This window comes from Nymphaea colorata, chromosome 3 (assembly GCF_008831285.2).
Source record: "Nymphaea colorata isolate Beijing-Zhang1983 chromosome 3, ASM883128v2, whole genome shotgun sequence".
Classification (NCBI taxonomy): Eukaryota; Viridiplantae; Streptophyta; class Magnoliopsida; order Nymphaeales; family Nymphaeaceae; genus Nymphaea; species Nymphaea colorata.
The window spans coordinates 15,874,704-15,892,574 of NC_045140.1; the positions used below are offsets into that span (position 1 = coordinate 15,874,704).

The window sequence follows — 17,871 nt, forward strand, 5'->3', positions numbered from 1 at the left end:
AACAGATTAATCTCAAGGTATCAGTTGGTTCGGCCCATCACCAGTGATAGGGACTAGTTTTTGACCAACTAGTTTCCAAAGTGCATTTTCTTGTAAAAGATATGTTTAGAACCATGAACCATCAGACATAAAAATTTAGGAAGTTTCTTCTTTTCCTTATAGTTTCCCTTTAGCCTACCCCCGAGGCTCCAACCCTTTCTTTAGTGCCCTATCAATATTATTTTAGTGAACCATCTTAGACTTGACTCAGATCAACTACCCCTGACGAGTCTTTTGAGGGCCTTGACCAACCTGACCAACCTGAGTTCGACTTCTGATCTTGATAACTAAGGTTCAAAATAGGATGGTCCCCTGGCCATCCAAAGCTTAGTCAAGCTATTGAAAGTATTATTAGTTTTTTTTTTCAAAGCAAATTTTATAATGTTTTTAATAAAGAAACCTTTATAATTAAAAAAAAAATATTTCATAACAATTTATTCATGTGGTCTTGCGCGTTGTCTTGAGTTCCTAATGTAATCGATATGTTGCTTTTTGCTTGCAGGGAAGCATTGTTGGACCCTCTACTATCTAAGTATTCAGTTGTCATTGTTGATGAAGCTCATGAGAGGACAGTCCACACAGATGTGGTATTAGGCATTTTGAAAGGTGTTCAAAAATCAAGGTCACAGCAAGTCATGAACAAGGACAATGTCAAGAAAATCGATAATATAGACTCCAATGAAGACACATCAATTGGAAGTGGAAGTGGTTGGAAGGGCCAAGCATCTCCCTCAGGTTGCCCTTTAAAGTTGATTGTCATGTCTGCTAGTCTTGATGCAAGGGGATTCTCTGAGTGCCTTGGTGGTGCAAAAGCTGTCCATATCCAAGGACGGAAATACCCTGTGGACATCCTGTATACTTACACTCCTCAGCAGGACTACATAGATGCAGCCTTGATTACCCTATTTCAGGTACTTATGGATTGAAATTTATTTGTACTTATTTTTTTATTTCTTTTGTTTGAAATTCAAGGAATTTTTTTTTGAAGGCGTTTATAGTACAACCTCTTATGAAGTCTTCTTCCATAACTAAATTCTGTTTCCTGTCTGCGGCAAAACAAAGTGGTATCAGTATAATATACACAAAAAGTATTCTTTCCAATGGACAAGTCTTACCTCCCGTTGAAGTAAATTACATTCACATTTGGGTCCATTTTTACAGAGAAGCGGTTTTCCATTTGTATGGTTCAGCTTCAAATTTTCCTCTAATGGGATTCCAGCCATCAATTTTGTTTCTTCAGGAAATGGACACAAACTGAAGACTGCAAGAGAAGCAAAAACAAATTTTAGTTGAAAATCGTCTTGCTACTTTCTTGCAAATGCTTTTGTTGATATTTTGTGGGTGTAAGAAGTTGGCATAATGGGTTTATACTCCCTGAGTTTCTAATTGGGAAGTGTGAACCACAAAATTTTTCAACAACGAAATGGTGTTTTTCTAAGAATTTGATGTCTGTAGTGCAAAAGGTGCACGGTAAGTTGGCAACATGCTTCATAAAGCTGAGCCTTTCTTGAAGCCTTCGTATACGTTATTTCTTCCTGCTTATGTGATTACACCCTTTTCTTTACTCAAAACTCAAAAGGCAGCTTTCTGTGCCTGCATAAACTAAGGGATGGGATCCAGTAATGTGAGACTTGTCGTTTTGAAGGCTGACATAGTAAGCATATTTCAGCAACAAGAGATTTTTTTTTTTTTTTGGTTTTGGTAGTAATTCTTTTATATGTTGTGCAGTATGGTTGTGTCCTGTGTCTTTCGACATTTTCTCCTTTTGAAAACTAGGTTTTGATAAAATTGGGTTTTTCTTTTTCTCAAACTCATTTTTTAATGTCACCTGAAAACTATAAGAACTCCACTTTGAAAAGAGTGCTAATCGAAACACGTTGTTAGGGGTGGGCAGATTTCTTTTAGGTGTATTGTTGCCATCAAAGTACTCTCGTCTCATTTGAGTAGAAACAATCACTTTAAAAGGGAGCGATAAGATCATGCACAACCAAACAAAAGAGAGAGAGAGAGAGAGAGAGAGAGAGAGAGAGAGAGAGAGAGAGAGCAACATGAGTTTGAGATTACCTTCATCCAGATTGGATAGTACACCTGACCTGCACTTGATGACATCTTCACCACCATCAGCATGAGCAGCACTTGATCACAACTTCACCACCACCAGCACTACCACTCTTGCTCTATCCACTGCATCAATTGCAGGGAAGCGTCTTCTAAAAACATGAGCAATGGTTACAGGGGCATTATAAAAGTTTGTAGTCATTATAAAAATATATAAAAAATCATGTAAAACAAAAACAATTGCTATCATGTTTAGAAAAAATAATGCAAAAAATAAACTCAAGATAATGGTAGCTTTAAACAGGCTGAAATAATTGCCAAAAGGTCTATGAAAGACAAAAATTTTACAAGTTGAAACCATACTTCCAAAATTTTCAAAAATTGTAAAATGTGTTAAGCTCATTAAATCCTATTATTTTACTTGTAAAATGTTAGAGTTTACAAAAACTTGTGAAAGTTGTAAATTTTGTAAATTAAAAACAATTTGCAATGTATGAGCTTTGTAAACTAGAAAAACTGATGATGAACTTGAAGGTCGCCTTACCAAAATTGTTCATCTGAATGATGAAACAAATGTCGAAGAACTCATCAAAGTGTTCATAATGATCCTCATGAGACAACCCATCAAATGATGGTAACATTTGAATCAAATGGGGTTCAACCTCAAAGTTGTATGTTGCAATCTTAGGTCTTCTGATTGCAGAAATTTGTTGCAGGATGCATGAACAAAATATTCTATGACAGGATGGATCTAGGGTCCTGGATTTTGTGTGAATCTCAACGTCACATTGTTCCCATTATTAGCAACACCTTCTTCACTTTAAATTGGAAGGCCTTTTGAGTGTCCTTGTCTTATCAGGACACTTTTTGCTTCCGATTCAAATTGATGAAGAATCGTTCCTAAAGTTTTTTGCCATAGCGTACATTACGAATACCCTTGGTGAATGAACCAGTTCCTACTTATGGCTTCTAGCCTAGCCTACCTCCTGTGAAAGGACAAGCCATAGTCCTAAGTCCTAACTCAGCGGGTTCACAACAAAATAACTTTTGCTAGGCATGAACAGTGCAAACAATACTACAAACAAAAAATGCACCAAAAGCAAGCAAACAAGAAATAAACAGAGTAAATATTTTCACCCTTGGCCACCCTGCACTTTCATGAGGTACATACAATTCATGACAAGTTCTGTAATGCAAAAAAATTACAAAGATACAGACGTCCAAATATCCACCATTAATATGAAATAAAAGATAATTCTCCTAAAGAAAACAATAGAATAAAAAAACCAACAGAAAATTAAAAATCAAGGAATTTGATTTAGAAAACAGGGAAAACATAATTCTGTTTTCACAGAGAAGAAACATGGATTTTGCCAGAAATTCAATCTCTCTCTTTCTGCAACTCCAAAATTTCCGAACTTTTTGGCACACTTCCCAGAAGTATTTAGAAAGTTACTGACCAAAAATGAGCCCAGAGTGCTAACTTCAACCTTCTAAACTGTGTTCAAAAAGCCTCTATTCTGTTACATCGACAAGCTTTCTTTGTTTTTGATAGTTTGAAATCAACATGTTAAAATGGGGATTCTTCTGAAAATATTTTACTTAAGTAGCCTTTGGTCTTTCTTTTAAACACATAAGATATGCCCAAACCAAAAATTAGAAATTTTCAACCAGATTCAATATTTTTAAATGAATTTAAATTTCAAACAACCTTCTGTTGAAGAATAAAACATGTAGGTTGGAAACCAGAGCTTTTCTTTTCTGTTTTTTATGGCTAGAAAGATGCACAAGGTACTCTAAAACATGCAAGCACTCAGGAACAACAAAAAACATACAAATAAACTTTAACAAAATGAAAGCTCAAAAAATTTAAAACAGAACTAGCACTTACCTGTCCACTCGCCCATTTTCATGCAATCACCATAACAACTTAAGAAAAGTGAGCCTAGAAACGTAATGCATATGAATCTACATGTAACTGACTATATTCAAAACCTATATGTAACTAACTAACTAATCTAACCTTAGAAAGCAATAAAAATATCAATAAAGTCATTCTAATACTTGGAAGTCCAAATACAACAAGCTTCATATATGATCAAAACAGCTTTAAAAAAAAATCAGATCCAAACAACTTCACAACAATCAATATTGAGGCATCAACAAATTCAAAACCCTATAGACAGGGACCAGACAACTTCATATATGGTCTGAGATTCTGAATGTTTCCACAAAAAAAAAAGATTGAACACTTCACCTTCCAACAACATGATCTTCTACAACACTTACGATCAGACCCACAATAGATCTCCCTCTCCACACACACAATCAGACACACTTTTGATTTCTATTCCACCACGAATGCTCTGATCCCCATCTGATTTTTCCAACAGCAATGCATCAGATATGTGCCCATATACACGATGTCCACAAGTTTTAGATTTACCTGGGCAATCAAGAGAAAGAGGCATTGCTGCATTGCGGTTGCAACTGATCAGATCCAAGATCACCAGATCTCCTAGATTATCGGTAGATTTTGGTGATTAACACATCCAGGAAGGAGACTACGACAATTAAGAAAACACCCACAATCGAGATATGTTAGATCACATCTGGAGATGGTGTCAGATGGCCTTCGATTCAAGCTACAGTTGATTCCATGTTGACAATGAAGGAGGAGAATCAGAAAAAATGTCCTTTATTAACTCTAAGACTATTAGTTCATTCTAATCTGGTTCCACATCAAGAAGTAGCATACTCCTCGTCCAGCTTGAGGCACGAACCATGTGCCTCATATGCAATCAAATTAAAATTTGAATAACTTAAAAAACAGTCACTTTAAAATAGAACTTTGGGGATGAAAAAAATAAAAATGGATGAGAACCAACATAATTTAGAGACAAAGCAATTCAACTTCTAGACATTCGATAGAAAAATCATACAAAAAAAGCCATCACCTTATAACAATCAAAGCCACTGCAGATACGAAACCCAAGCACGAATTCAGTGAACGAACGCATACACACTCAAAAGGGGTAAAAGGAAACCTTAGGAGAGTGTGGTTTTCAGCAACATTCAACTAACATTTTATGTCATTCATGGAAAAGCTCTCAACATAATAACATAATAGAGGAAGACTATGAACATAACATTGGATGAAAGTTGTGAAACAAATGAGAAATACACGACAAACAAAGGAAATCAAATACAAATCAGCCAAGCGAATCATCGATTTGTGGGTTCACGGAAGGAACTTAACAGAGCACAAAAGGCTATACTGCAACTACAGAGAATCGAGCAAAATGATGCATCCGCAGGAAAAATTTTACTCTGATGAGACGAAAGAAAAAGGTTCAAGAGAAAAAATGGCAAACAACATGAATAAGATGGAAATGTGAGAGAGAAAAAGAGAGTAGTTCATTTAATGGGCAGTGGTTTGGGTATGAAGGAAAGAAGGAAGAAACAAACGATACCTCAAAACCAGACCCTCCGATGGCTGCCAAGGAGGGGAGTAGGCGGCGAAGGGGTTCATTTGAGAAGGTTTAGGGCTGCCGATCAGCCGATCTTCGACGGCCTTTGCCGGCTGCGAGCGATTCAAAATTAGGTTCGTCGGATTCGCAAACCCAAGGAACCTGAGAAAAGGGTCGCCGAAGCCGGAAAAGCTCGTTGCATTCAACCGGCTCTACCTCTGCTTGAAACCACAAGCCCCACCCACGACAACGACCAGTGCGGGCTCTCTCTCTCTCTCTCCCTCTCTCTGCATTATCTCCCTCTCCCACACTATCGGCTTTCAAGAAAGAGATCTTCTGCTCTCCCTTTCCCGCAGCATTGGCTTTCAAGAAAGAGGCCTTCTGCGCTCTCTCTCCCGCGGCATTGGCTTTCAATAAAGCGGTCTTCTGCTCTCTCTCTCCCGCGGCAATGGCTTTACCCGCGAAACATTCAAGATGGCCGTTAAACTTCGAAGTCGGTAAATAAAATAAAAGGATAACATTACAGCTGTCCGTCTAAAAAAGGGAACTTCCTAAGTAGCGGAACGGAAAGGCGGTTAAGTCCAAACTAGCCTGCTCTAAAGAATATAAAAATGGAACCGAAATAACTCGCTTTCCATCCATTGGCACAAAGATCAAAGTGCATCTTGCAAGTGTCCTAATTAACAACAAAATATACTCGCACATACCACCATCTTCAATCTCATTGATAAATTAAGACGGCCACATTAAAAAATGAAGGACTCTGGTCGTGTATCGTCCCCATGTACTTGGAAGAAAAAAGATTGAAGTTTCTCAATTTATGAGGACAAAAAGAATTCACTTATTTTTTTTTAGATTTCGTATGTGCGGTGCGCCTCTTGTAAGCTGCAAATTAAAGTATCAAAATAAGCTTAGCAAAGGAAGCCTCTTGGAGCTGCACTATGAATCTTTGCCTCTTAAATGCCGTTTGAGTGTGTCAATAAAGATCAGCTGGGAGCAATTTCTTATTATCGCCAATGATGCCAACAAATCTAATTTAGATCTGATCTCCAGGCAACCAAGCGGCTTCAAATACATCATATATGGGAGACAAGAAAACAAATTGAAATTCGAATAAGAAATCTGATCAAATTCAGATTGGATTAGGGTTCAAATTCATATTTAAATAATGCCTGGCTGGATTCAAACTTGGATACACATCAAATTTAGTTTTAGATAAATATCATATATTGATGTCAACTGGATTGGGCAAATCTCCCCATTTCCCATGTAAGTGAAAATCCTCAAAGTGGTAAGCAAGTTTTGCCTATTTGGCTCTTGATATTAGCATAAAGAAAATGACATTCTTATTGTCATTTGTTTATAACTTAACAAAGACTACATTTAAACTTAGATGACTATGATGAAGTAGAAGCTCTTTCAAGATACCATCATTCAAACTGGAGAGTTCTTTTAGTCCCATCATCTCTTGAAATTATGGCCAAAAGTTAGCCCCTTACATGATACTTCCTTTTTATCTTTTCTTTAATTTGACAAGTTAACTTCAGTATATCAGTAGTAAGATTGTGCCAAGGGATTCACTGTTTTTATCGGGCGATTGAAGGAGACGTTCAAACTGAATCGCACGACGGATGGTTCATGGACAACTGAGATGTACGTTTCTTGTCGCAAAGGGTACTCGACGAGGGTCCGAACTCGGAAGCAGAATTCGGTTAGCATTTTGCATTTGAGGTTGGATTGTAAATCAGTGTTTCTATCGTCTCATCAAAAACTTTGGGTTGGAGAACGGAGAAGGTACTCCGTCTGATCAGGTTTTTATGCAATTAGATTGAAAGAATCATGATTTTGGGATTACTTGGGTGTAAAGATTTGTGTTCTTCTTGTTCGGAATCGTTCCGATTAGGCTAGGGTTTAGGTATTGCCAGGAAGATGGGCGGCCAGGGTCAGAGGCTTAACGTCGTTCCGAATGCTCGGGGTCATGAAGGCCCGCCTAATCGGTGCCATGAGGGGCCACGCCCTACTCAAAATGAAGAGCGACGCCCTGACCGTTCAGGTCCGGCAGATCCTGAAGAAGATCGTCTCGGCCAAGGAGTCGATGGGCGACATCGTGAAGACATCCGCTTTCGACCTCACGGAGGCCAAGTATGTCGCCGGCGATAATGTCAAGCACGTCGTCCTCGAGAACGTCCGATCTGCGACGCTGAAGGTTCGTTCCCGTCAGGAGAACGTCGCCGGCGTCAAGCTCCCGCGGTTCGAGTATTTCAGCGACGGTGAGACCAAGAATGATCTGACCGGGCTAGCGAGGAGCGGGCAGCAGATCCAGCTCTGCCGCGCAGCCTACATCAAGGCCATCGAGGTCGTATCGAGCTCGCTTCTCTGCAGACGTCGTTCCTGACGCTCGATGAGGCGATAAAAACGACGAATCGGAGGGTCAACGCTCCCGAGAACGTGGTGAAGCCGAGGCTCGGGAACACAATCAATTACATCAAGGGTGAGCTCGATGAGCTAGAGGGGGAGGATTTCTTTCGGCTTAAGAAGATTCAGGGGTACAAGAAGAGGGAAATCGAGCGGCAAATGCTAGAGGCCAAGCAGTGCGCGGAGGAGCAGGAGGCGGAGAAGATTTCTCTCAAGAAGGGGATCTCAATCAATGCCGCGCACCATCTGCTGGCAGTGGAGAAGGATGAAGACATTATCTTCTAAGAGGTTCTGTTTGATCCTGTGCTATATTTCTTTCCAGGATATTGTTTTCGAGTAATGTTGGAATCAGTAGCTTTCCTGGGCTGGAAACGAGGCCTTCCTTTTTCTACTTGAAGGGTGTTCATTTTGGTTCTTCCAGCACGTGATGAAAATAAATTAAACTTTGAGTTAGCATAATGTAGCATATGAGAGATTTCGATGTGTTGTATTAGAGCGTATCTTATGGAATAAGCTATAGTTTTGAAGATGATATCTTGCCCGATGCAAAATCTTTCTTCCTAATTTTCTTGGCCAATTTCCCCGTTTTCCCTTTTCAGGTGAACTTGTTCATTCTTCGTTTTGCTTTTCGATGTTTACTTTTCTCAGTCCAGCTGTTCTCCTTGCTGTGCTTTGGATTATTTTATAGCCTAAAGCATTGCTCTACAAATTTGTCATTTAATCTATATAGATCGGTCTGAAATCTGATTTAAATATAATGTAGTACCTACAACTCTGTATCAAATCTAGCAACAAAGACTTGGTAATTCTACTTCCAATCACGGTTCATTATTGTCGACTCCTTGTGTAGCTGCAGTTCCTTCATGGCACTTGTTCTGAAGGTGTTTAATATTAAAAAATTTTCTAATCCAGCTATTTCTGAAGTGATGGGGCAAAGGCATCTAGTGAATGAATCGCGACAATAGGTGCAATTTGTTTGACAAGCGAATGCAAAGCTAATATATAAGCAATTGATAAAATTTTTGTGGGCTGCTCGAATGTCAATTGATCTTGGTCACGAATTTTTAATTCTTTGGTCATTCATATGCCTTGCTGTCTTTACAATGATTGCATATTTTGAAATTGGGGAAGAGAGGAAGCGTCACATGAGAAACTTGTGCCTTCTACTATGAAGGCACAGCAAATGAACTGTTGCAAACAAATTCAGGTATTATTTAGCAATGGTCTTTGAACAAAATTTTCCTGCTAAAAATAGCAGGTTGGCTTGAATTTGGGTCAGGTTTCTGTTGTATGTGATGTGTGTACTTGCTTGGCTTTAACTCTGCACCTTAGCTTTGAGTGTATGTATGTCATCTAAACATGCTTACCATGTTGGTTGCTGTCTTTTTGGTGCCACCTTAGTTGTAAAAATGCGCCTACGAGTGGCTATGCCCTACACTGCCACCTTCTCGACTAGGCTGGGTCACTTGGGCACTCAAGTGAAAAAGATATCTTAGAGTTCCTTTTCCCCCACTGTTCTTCTTCCAGTTTCACTTTTCTTTATTATTTTGCTTCATTTTATTTTTATTTTTTTCTCCTTCTTCCTTTTTTTTTTTTCATTTTCTGTTTTTGGCCTTCACCAAGGCTATCTTAGCACTTGTAACTACTAAGGATACCACATGCACATCTCATTAGGTCTATAGCATTGAAGGACTCGCATCCACAGGGAAGGAAGCTAGTCTTCTACCCAGATGTGTTATTGGGTCTATAGCATTGACTGACAGACATCCAGATGGAATGAACTTAGTTTTCACCCAGATGATATCTAGATGATCCCTGACTTCAGAAAATCTAGCAAGAAGCCGTGTCCTGTCTCCCAGTTATCCGTCCTTTCCAATACTTTCTGCGAGATGTAACAGAGATCCTGCTGCTGATTGAGCTCAATCCTCTGGCAGCTCCTCAATGAGTTCCTGGCCGTAACAGCTTGGTACCATCCTTCCAAATAATCCCCTTGAAAACTTGCCCAGTTGAATCAACTAACATCTTAGTTACAAACAAAGCCTTGGTCTGGATTCTTGCTGCGACATTGATTTGATGACACGCATGCCTCCTTCAGTGCTAGTGCTGCTAAGCCAAAATCCCACGTACACCCAAATCTTAACCTTCAATTGGAGCACATCATCCATCTTTTGTTTAAATAACAATTAACAATTTTACGGGATGTCTGATGTCACTCGTGATCTGTTAGAAAAGAAAACCAACAAGGTTTCAGAGAGAGGAAATTGAGGGAAGTCACAAGTTGAAGCCGCATTCCAACTTGTCTGAAAGACATCAAGTTACCAATATGTAGCAGCCTTTCCAAATGTTTGTAAGGATGTTATGAGATATTTAAGTGTTGAAGATTACTGGTACCTCAGATACAAGCTGGGGGCATAGCACCTATGCTATTTCTGTCAAGGTCGAGGTATCAGCTTCTTCAACCTATGTACCTTTTCTGAATATCTGCTGATTTAGATGAATTAAATTGCAGAGCTGTAACTGAATGAGAATGCCCTGGTTACTTGCACCCAGACAACCCTAGTGTTTAACCTTCTACAGGTAACATTTAACCTGAGCACTTTCTTCAGCTTCATGAAGACACCTGTTAATGGTCTTTTCCAGAAAATACCTGTTAATTGTGGTGTTTGAGATTGTTCAAGGGTAGTGCAATAAGTTTTGAATTTCGAGAGAAAGCTAATGCTGAAAGGTAATTTCTTGAGTGTCTAGATAAGAGCCTGCCTCAGTTATAGGGAACAACGACTAGGTTGTATTTTGTTCATCAGTTTCGCTGGAAGATTCAAGCGTTTTATGTATCACATTATTGCAAGATAAAGCAATCTGCACAGTGATGCACGTAAGAACCATTGGAACCAAGCAGCTGAGGCCGTTGACTTACATGTTTGTGATCTGCGAGTAGAGGAGGTCGAGAGCAGCAAAGGGACTGAACCGGCGAAAGTTAGTCATGCAGTGCTACACACCCTTTCGCACAAGGTTTCTAACTAAATCTAGAAGGCTGCCCTTTAGCTTGGTGGGGAAGATTCTAATGCAAAGAAATCCCACGTTCTCTCCTACGTCAAAGAAGATGTCTGTTTTGCAACCTGTGCCTGTTTAAATTTAAGCCTGTGCAAGTATGTATTTCAAGAACCATCAGAAAAGATAGGTAAAGAGTAATTTACTGGCAAATGGGGAACTATAGTTCAGCTAATGAAGCGAAACTGAAATTCATAGTCTATAGCGTACAAGAGCCAGTCAATTAGGCTGCAAGAACGATTGAATAAACTGCAGACAATAATAATAAAATAATCATCATCGTCAACATCAACTGCTGCTGCTGCTACTACTATATGGTTCTCAGTAGTTCTCGTCGTTGAGTTATTGAACAAAATCCAGAATTGAGGATGGCGTTGGAGAGCATCTGAGATCATGCCTCCAATGCTCCACATTTGATCATGATTCTTGATCCTGTGGTCCCTTTGTAACTCAAAAGCTCTGCTAAATTGCATGCCCATGATTCTAGCAGAACTCAGAAGGCATATTACTTTGATAAATTCCAGCTCATTTTAAGTGGTATTTGCAAAGCAAGAACAGGGAAGACTCAGACGAGACAAATAATTCCCATATCGACCGAAATTGCTCCCCTACATACAAGATATAACATTCCTTTTTAGAACCTTTTGAGACCATGAAAGACTACTTACACAAAGCTCGTTTGAGAAGCATGAGATAACAGGGTTCAAAGCTTATTGACAAACTCGCTTCGACTGGAGTTTTTCCTTCTTGGTGAAAGATGGCTTCTTTCACAACAGGGCAGCCCTTCCCGTGGCAAAATCATGGCAGCTTTTTCCTAAATTCTTGCTCCTGGACACAAGTCTGTTGCCGAGAACCCATATACGTGACACAGGTATGAAGGTAAAAGAACTTGAAATCCTTCTTAAAACAAAATGAACACATTTTAATTTCTTTTTGGCAGTAATTTGTCCCCACAGGCATTTGTTGTCCTGACTACTGCCTACGTGCTTTTACAAGTTTCCCGCTGCTTGCAAGTAATTTTTTAATAATTCGCCTCCTAGAATAGTCTTCATCATGGTGTGACCACACACCAAACACTTAATAGGATGATTCTACAACATTAAAAACAATAATGGAAAAGAAAAGCGAAACCAACAGAACCACCATGTAACCACTATCATCCTCTTGCCCAAAAAGCTGTAAAACCATCATTCTTTTGCCTTTCAAAGGGCTAAAGAATCACAACTTGTGCTTCATCAGCATATGGAGATCACGCATGTCATTGAGAATCACAAGTTTCAGTATCACAGTCTGTTTTTTCATATTCTGTGACGTCTGTGACATAATAACAACGGCCTGTCAAAGTTGAGGAATCTTCTTGGTTCTGTGAGATTTAACAAGAAATCAAGCACACAAATTACTGTCCAGGATAGCATTGCACACCTTGGCAGCCTCTGTCAAATCACAAACAGAAGGTGAGTCTTCTATGGTTCACATTCATTGAATTCTGAAATCAACTCACCCAAAAGAAAAAAGAAAAAGCAAACATGTGAAGTTTATAGAAAACAAAAACTGAGAGAGAACAAAAACATGCTCACAAGCATTCATAGGAATTGTCAACATATTTATTACCACATGAAATTTTGAAGTTAGGAAATATATAATCAATTTTGTTCTTTTAACTCCAATAGTAACGCTCTTTTACAACAGAAGTAGTTAAATGTCATAAAAAAAAAAGCAAGATCGAATATTCTGAATAAGTGAACAAACACAGAATTCATGTCGACGAACTTAAGCATTTCAGAAAGTTGAAACTGTCCAGACCGTAAAAAATTACATGAAAAGAAGGAGAAAAAGCATTTATTTGAAGCGTCAGTATAAAAAATGCAATAAAGAGGAAAAGATATGGAAAGAGAAGCAAGCCACAAAAAAAGAAAAAAAGCCTCCTTAGCAGTTGAAGTTGAAGTCTACCTGTCAATGACAGTCCCAACATTATTCCCTTGGTGTTATAGTGCTGTTACTGCTGTATAAACTGTGTAATTGGATAATAGTTCCAATCCACCAAGGAAAGAGAATGTTCAAAGTTCTTGATCAAGTTCTGTCTGCTTTCAGAAAACTTGACTGCATGTCGGGTTGCAAATACGATATGGTAAAAGAAAATTGATTAGTATATCTACACATCGTAAATACCATTAAACATAGTGTTACTAATCATGCGCAGCATGCTAAATGATTAAGACATACAAACAAAGTAAGACAGTCAAACAAATCCAGACATGTCTGCTAGAAGACTAAGAACTCCATTTTCAAACAGAAAGGTGATTACACAACTAGATACTGTACCTTTTCTTAAACCAAGCTGTTCCAGTGATCTTGCTTTAAGTAAAATAGCTTCAAGCAAGAGACTCACAGAATGCATAGACATTGTATTTTTTTTGCACCTTCTGGCTTTTAAATCGAGCTTTTTGACGCTGGACCTTATCAGCTATAGATTTAGTCATCTTGGGTATCAAACTCTGTATATCAATCCCACGGAACACCTGGAGAGGAGCAGCATAGTTACCTCTGGTACTCAGCCATCCCAATAAAGCACGCGCTTCCTGCACAGGAAAATGAGATTAACGAATATTAAAAACAACCATCTATAGAGCCGTCAAGAGGAAAATAGAACACCAAAAAGGGGAAGAAAAGCACGTGCTTCCTGCACAGAAAAATGAGATTAACGAATATTAAAAACAACCATCTATAGAGCCGTCAAGAGGAAAATAGAACACCAAAAACGGGAAGAAAGGCATCTCATCCATATGTGCAACTAGCTACTTTTATCAAATGACACTTACAATACATGAAGAAGATTTTACATTTTAGTATCCAAAATGTCTTTGCCTGCCTTCCCCTTGACGGAGTAGCTCAAGCACCCTTAATTTACATGGACGAATCGAGGCGAAGGGAGGATTTCAGGATTGATTAAAGTACGCAGAAGGGAAGAGAGCCAAGCCTAATAGATGGAACTAATAATTTAAAAATCTTACTCAATATAATTACTGGCTACTATCTTTAATCAACCTGCACGGTCTTTTTTTGCATTGTCAAGACACCAACTCGCGCAACCTCTCTGATCACTGATCCCACTCAAACCTATCCCAATAATTTATTATTAGTTTTCGTAAATTTTCAACAGAGCTGCTGCCCAACTGAAATAAATTTGATAGGTGCAATCTGATCTTATAAGTGTGATCTCATAATAGTTTGATAGGAATCTTCCTCAATCTAGACGTGTTTGTAAACAATCATATATTTTGAATTAGACACTTATGTGTCAGACAGATAAAAATAATCTCAAACCGGCTCTTGATTGAGACAAAAGCAAAAAGAAAAAGGACATTAAACTTGATCTGCAAGGGAACAAAAAATGCAGAAAAATGAACTAATCATGAAGGGTTTGCCATGTAAAATGTCATGATGCAGTTGAAACATGAAGTGAGTATTTTTCACCATTGCCTTTTCTTTCTTTTTTGCACTTTTGAAGATTTAAGATATTTCCTTGTTATAATGTATTATATATCTATATGGATGGTTCTATTGCCTTCCCCTTGACGAAGTAACTCAAGCACCCTTAATTTACATGGACGAATCGAGGCGAAGGGAGGATTTCAGGATTGATTAAAGTACGCAGAAGGGAAGAGAGTCAAGCCTAATAGATGGAACTAATAATTTAAAAATCGCTACTATTTTTAATCAACCTGCACGGTCTTTTTTTGCATTGTCAAGACACCAACTCGCGCAACCTCTCTTTCTCTTTTATCTCTTTAGATCAGCACTTGTTAGCTCAATAAACATATGGTTCAACTATGAATCATGATAAATATGCATACTTTAGCTTTATATCACGAATTCATAATTGCATGTGCTAGCTTAATTGCAATTGTTTGATTGATTAATTATAGTAATAACGATTTGAAAAATGAAATAGAACACATTTTATGTTATTGTGATAAATTTATGAATTTGTCTTCAAGCTTCCGCTTCATTCCACCTCGACAAGCTCATCGCTTTGCTTCGCCTCATCACATTTCACAACACTGATGGGCTTCATCACTAGCGATTACTAGCTAGCGAGCAACAATAAGGGAGCAAAGAAAATTCTTAAAATGGATACAGAGGCACTTAAGTGTTGGATCCACACACAAGTCTGAACTTGAATATCACCTAAAAGATTTAAGTGAAACCAGGAATGATCCACGATTATTCATTGAATAACATGGGAGAGAGAAAAACTTTACCCTGCACGATTATTCACTGAATTCACTGTCTGGAACCAGGAATGATGGCGGCAACCTTGGATGTCAACTAAGTGAGCAAGGGTGTCCAACAGTTGCATTTTTCCTTGCCCACACTCTCTTTGTGTATTCTGTCTTTGTTTTCGAGAAAGCGTTCAAGTGATCTGCGCCCACTTGAACGAAACGAAGGCTTGCGGCTTACTGGCGAGAGCTTGACGCGCCGCGCAGTCCGGAGTAGTCGGGCCGTGACAGTGCAAGTCGCTTCATCAACATCCTAAAGTCACCCACACGTCTCACAAGACTACTTTCTCTTTTGTTGTATGGGGTTCATCGTATCTTATGCGCTCAAAATGAGACGATCACATATAATTCACATCACATGCCTTGAGCGCACTTGTCTAGTATTGCATGCTTTTTATGTATTTTCCTCTCGTCAAACGAGTAACCACCTAAAACTGACCATCATACCAATGCATCTAGTTGGCCATGCATTGGTCGTGTCAACTAGTCAGCCATTTATTTCAATTGCATCTAACTGACATTTTTGTTGCTTCATCAATATCCTAGAGGAATTCCTAGGTCTCACAGGACTGCTTTCCCTTTTGTTGTATGGGGTTCATTGTATCTTTTGCGCTCAAAATGAAACGATCACATATCATTCACATCACATCCCTTGAGCGAACTTGTATAGTATTGCATGCTTTTCATTGACTTCCTTTTGTCTAACGAGTAAACCTCGTAAAACTGACCATTATACCAATGCATCTAGTTGGTCATGCATTGGTCGTGTCAACCAGTCAACCATTTATTTCAGTTGCATCTAACTGACATTTTTAACTTGATGGTGTGCATGTTGCTTCATCAAGATCCTAGAGCAGTCCTCATGTCTCACAGGACTGCTTTCCCTTTTGTTGTAGGTTCATCGTATCTTTTTCCCTCAAAATGACACGATCACAGATCATTTACATAACATCCCTTGAGCGCACTGGTCATGTATTGCATGTTTTTCATTGACTTTCCTTGTGCCATACGCATAAGCTCCTGAAACTGACCATTATACCAATGCATCTAGTTGGTCATGCATTAGTCGTGTCAACCAGTCAGCCATTTATTTCAATTGCATCTAACCAACATTTTTAACTTGATGGTGCGCATGTTGCTTCATCAAGATCCTAGAACAGTTTCCACGTCTCACAGGACTGCTTTCCCTTTTGTTGTAAGGGGGTTCATCGTATCTTTTGCACTCAAAATGAGACGATCACATATCATTCACATCACATCCCTTTAATGCACTTGTCTAGTATTGCATGCTTTTCATTGAGTTTCCTTATGTCTAACGAGTAACCTCGTAAAATTGACCATTATACCAATCAATCTAGTTGGCCGTGCATTGGTCGTTTCAACCAGTCAGCCATTTATTTCAATTGCATCTAATTGACATTTTTAACTTGATGGTGCCCATGTTGCCTCATCAAGATCCTAGAGCAGTTACCAGGTATCACAGGACTGCTTTCCCTTTTGTTGTATGGGGTTCATTGTATCTTTTGCGCTCAAAATGAAACGATCACATATCATTCACATCACATCCCTTGAGCGAACTTGTATAGTATTGCATGCTTTTCATTGACTTCCTTTTGTCTAACGAGTAACCTCCTAAAACTGACCATTATACCAATGCATCTAGTTGGTCATGCATTGGTCGTGTCAACCAGTCAACCATTTATTTTTTTATTTTAATTGCATCTAACTGACATTTTTAACTTGATGGTGCGCATGTTGTTTCATCAAGATCCTATAGCAGTCCTCATGTCTCACAGGACTGCTTTCCCTTTTGTTGTAAGGGGGTTTCATCGTATCTTTTTCGCTCAAAATGACACGATCACATATCATTTACATAACATCTCTTGAGCGCACTTGTCAGGTATTGCATGCTTTTCGTTGACTTTCCTTGTGTCATACGCATAAGCTCCTGAAACTGACCATTATACCAATGCATCTAGTTGGCATGCATTAGTCGTGTCAACCAGTCAGCCATTTATTTCAATTGCATTTAACCAACATTTTTAACTTGATGGTGCGCATGTTGCTTCATCAAGATCCTAGAGCAGTTTCCACGTCTCATAGGACTGCTTTCCCTTTTGTTGTAAGGGGGTTAATCGTATCTTTTGCGCTCAAAATGAGACGATCACATATCATTCACATCACATCCCTTTAGTGCACTTGTCTACTATTGCATGCTTTCCATTGACTTTCCTTATGTCTAACGAGTAACCTCGTAAAACTGACCATTATATCAATGCATCTAGTTGGTCATGCATTGGTCGTCTTAACCAGTCAGCCATTTATTTCAATTGCATCTAACTCACATTTTTAACATGATGGTATGCATGTTGCTTCATCAAGATCCCATATCAGTCCTCATGTATCACAGGACTGCTTTCCCTTTTGTTGTAAGGGGGTTCATTGTATCTTTTTTCGCTCAAAATGACACGACTACATATCATTTACATAACATCCCTTGAGGGTCCTTGTCAAGTATTGCATGCTTTTCATTGACTTTCCTTTTGTCTAACAAGTAACCT

The 17,871-nt window shown here is 38.8% G+C and overlaps 1 protein-coding gene, 1 long non-coding RNA gene and 1 pseudogene across 15 annotated transcripts in view; 1 reads left to right on the forward strand and 2 right to left on the reverse strand.

Moving 5' to 3' along the window:
• Window positions 1-604: 604 nt before the first annotated feature.
• Window positions 605-6,060, reverse strand: LOC116249834 (uncharacterized). The gene is made up of 4 exons (XR_007572715.1): window positions 5,571-6,060; window positions 2,104-2,249; window positions 1,155-1,300; window positions 605-1,085 (listed from the first exon to the last, which is right to left on the reverse strand). It is a non-coding gene; the product is annotated as an uncharacterized LOC116249834 (long non-coding RNA).
• Window positions 6,061-7,131: 1,071 nt separating this feature from the next.
• Window positions 7,132-8,514, forward strand: LOC116251492 (V-type proton ATPase subunit D-like; annotated as a pseudogene).
• A 1,834-nt stretch (window positions 8,515-10,348) lies between these two features.
• Window positions 10,349-17,871, reverse strand: part of LOC116251197 (uncharacterized) — a 46,746-nt gene continuing 39,223 nt past the window's right edge. For 4 of the 14 annotated variants that reach the window (XR_007572865.1, XR_007572854.1, XR_007572853.1 and 1 more), the window contains 2 exons: window positions 13,353-13,609; window positions 10,349-13,130 (listed from right to left, as the gene is read on the reverse strand). Coding sequence is in view for 1 of the 14 variants with exons in the window: in XM_050076906.1 (XP_049932863.1) it covers window positions 13,403-13,609 (207 nt within the window). In the remaining 13 variants the exon portion in view is untranslated. The other 10 variants (XR_007572861.1, XR_007572857.1, XR_007572848.1 and 7 more) reach the window with 6 other exon arrangements.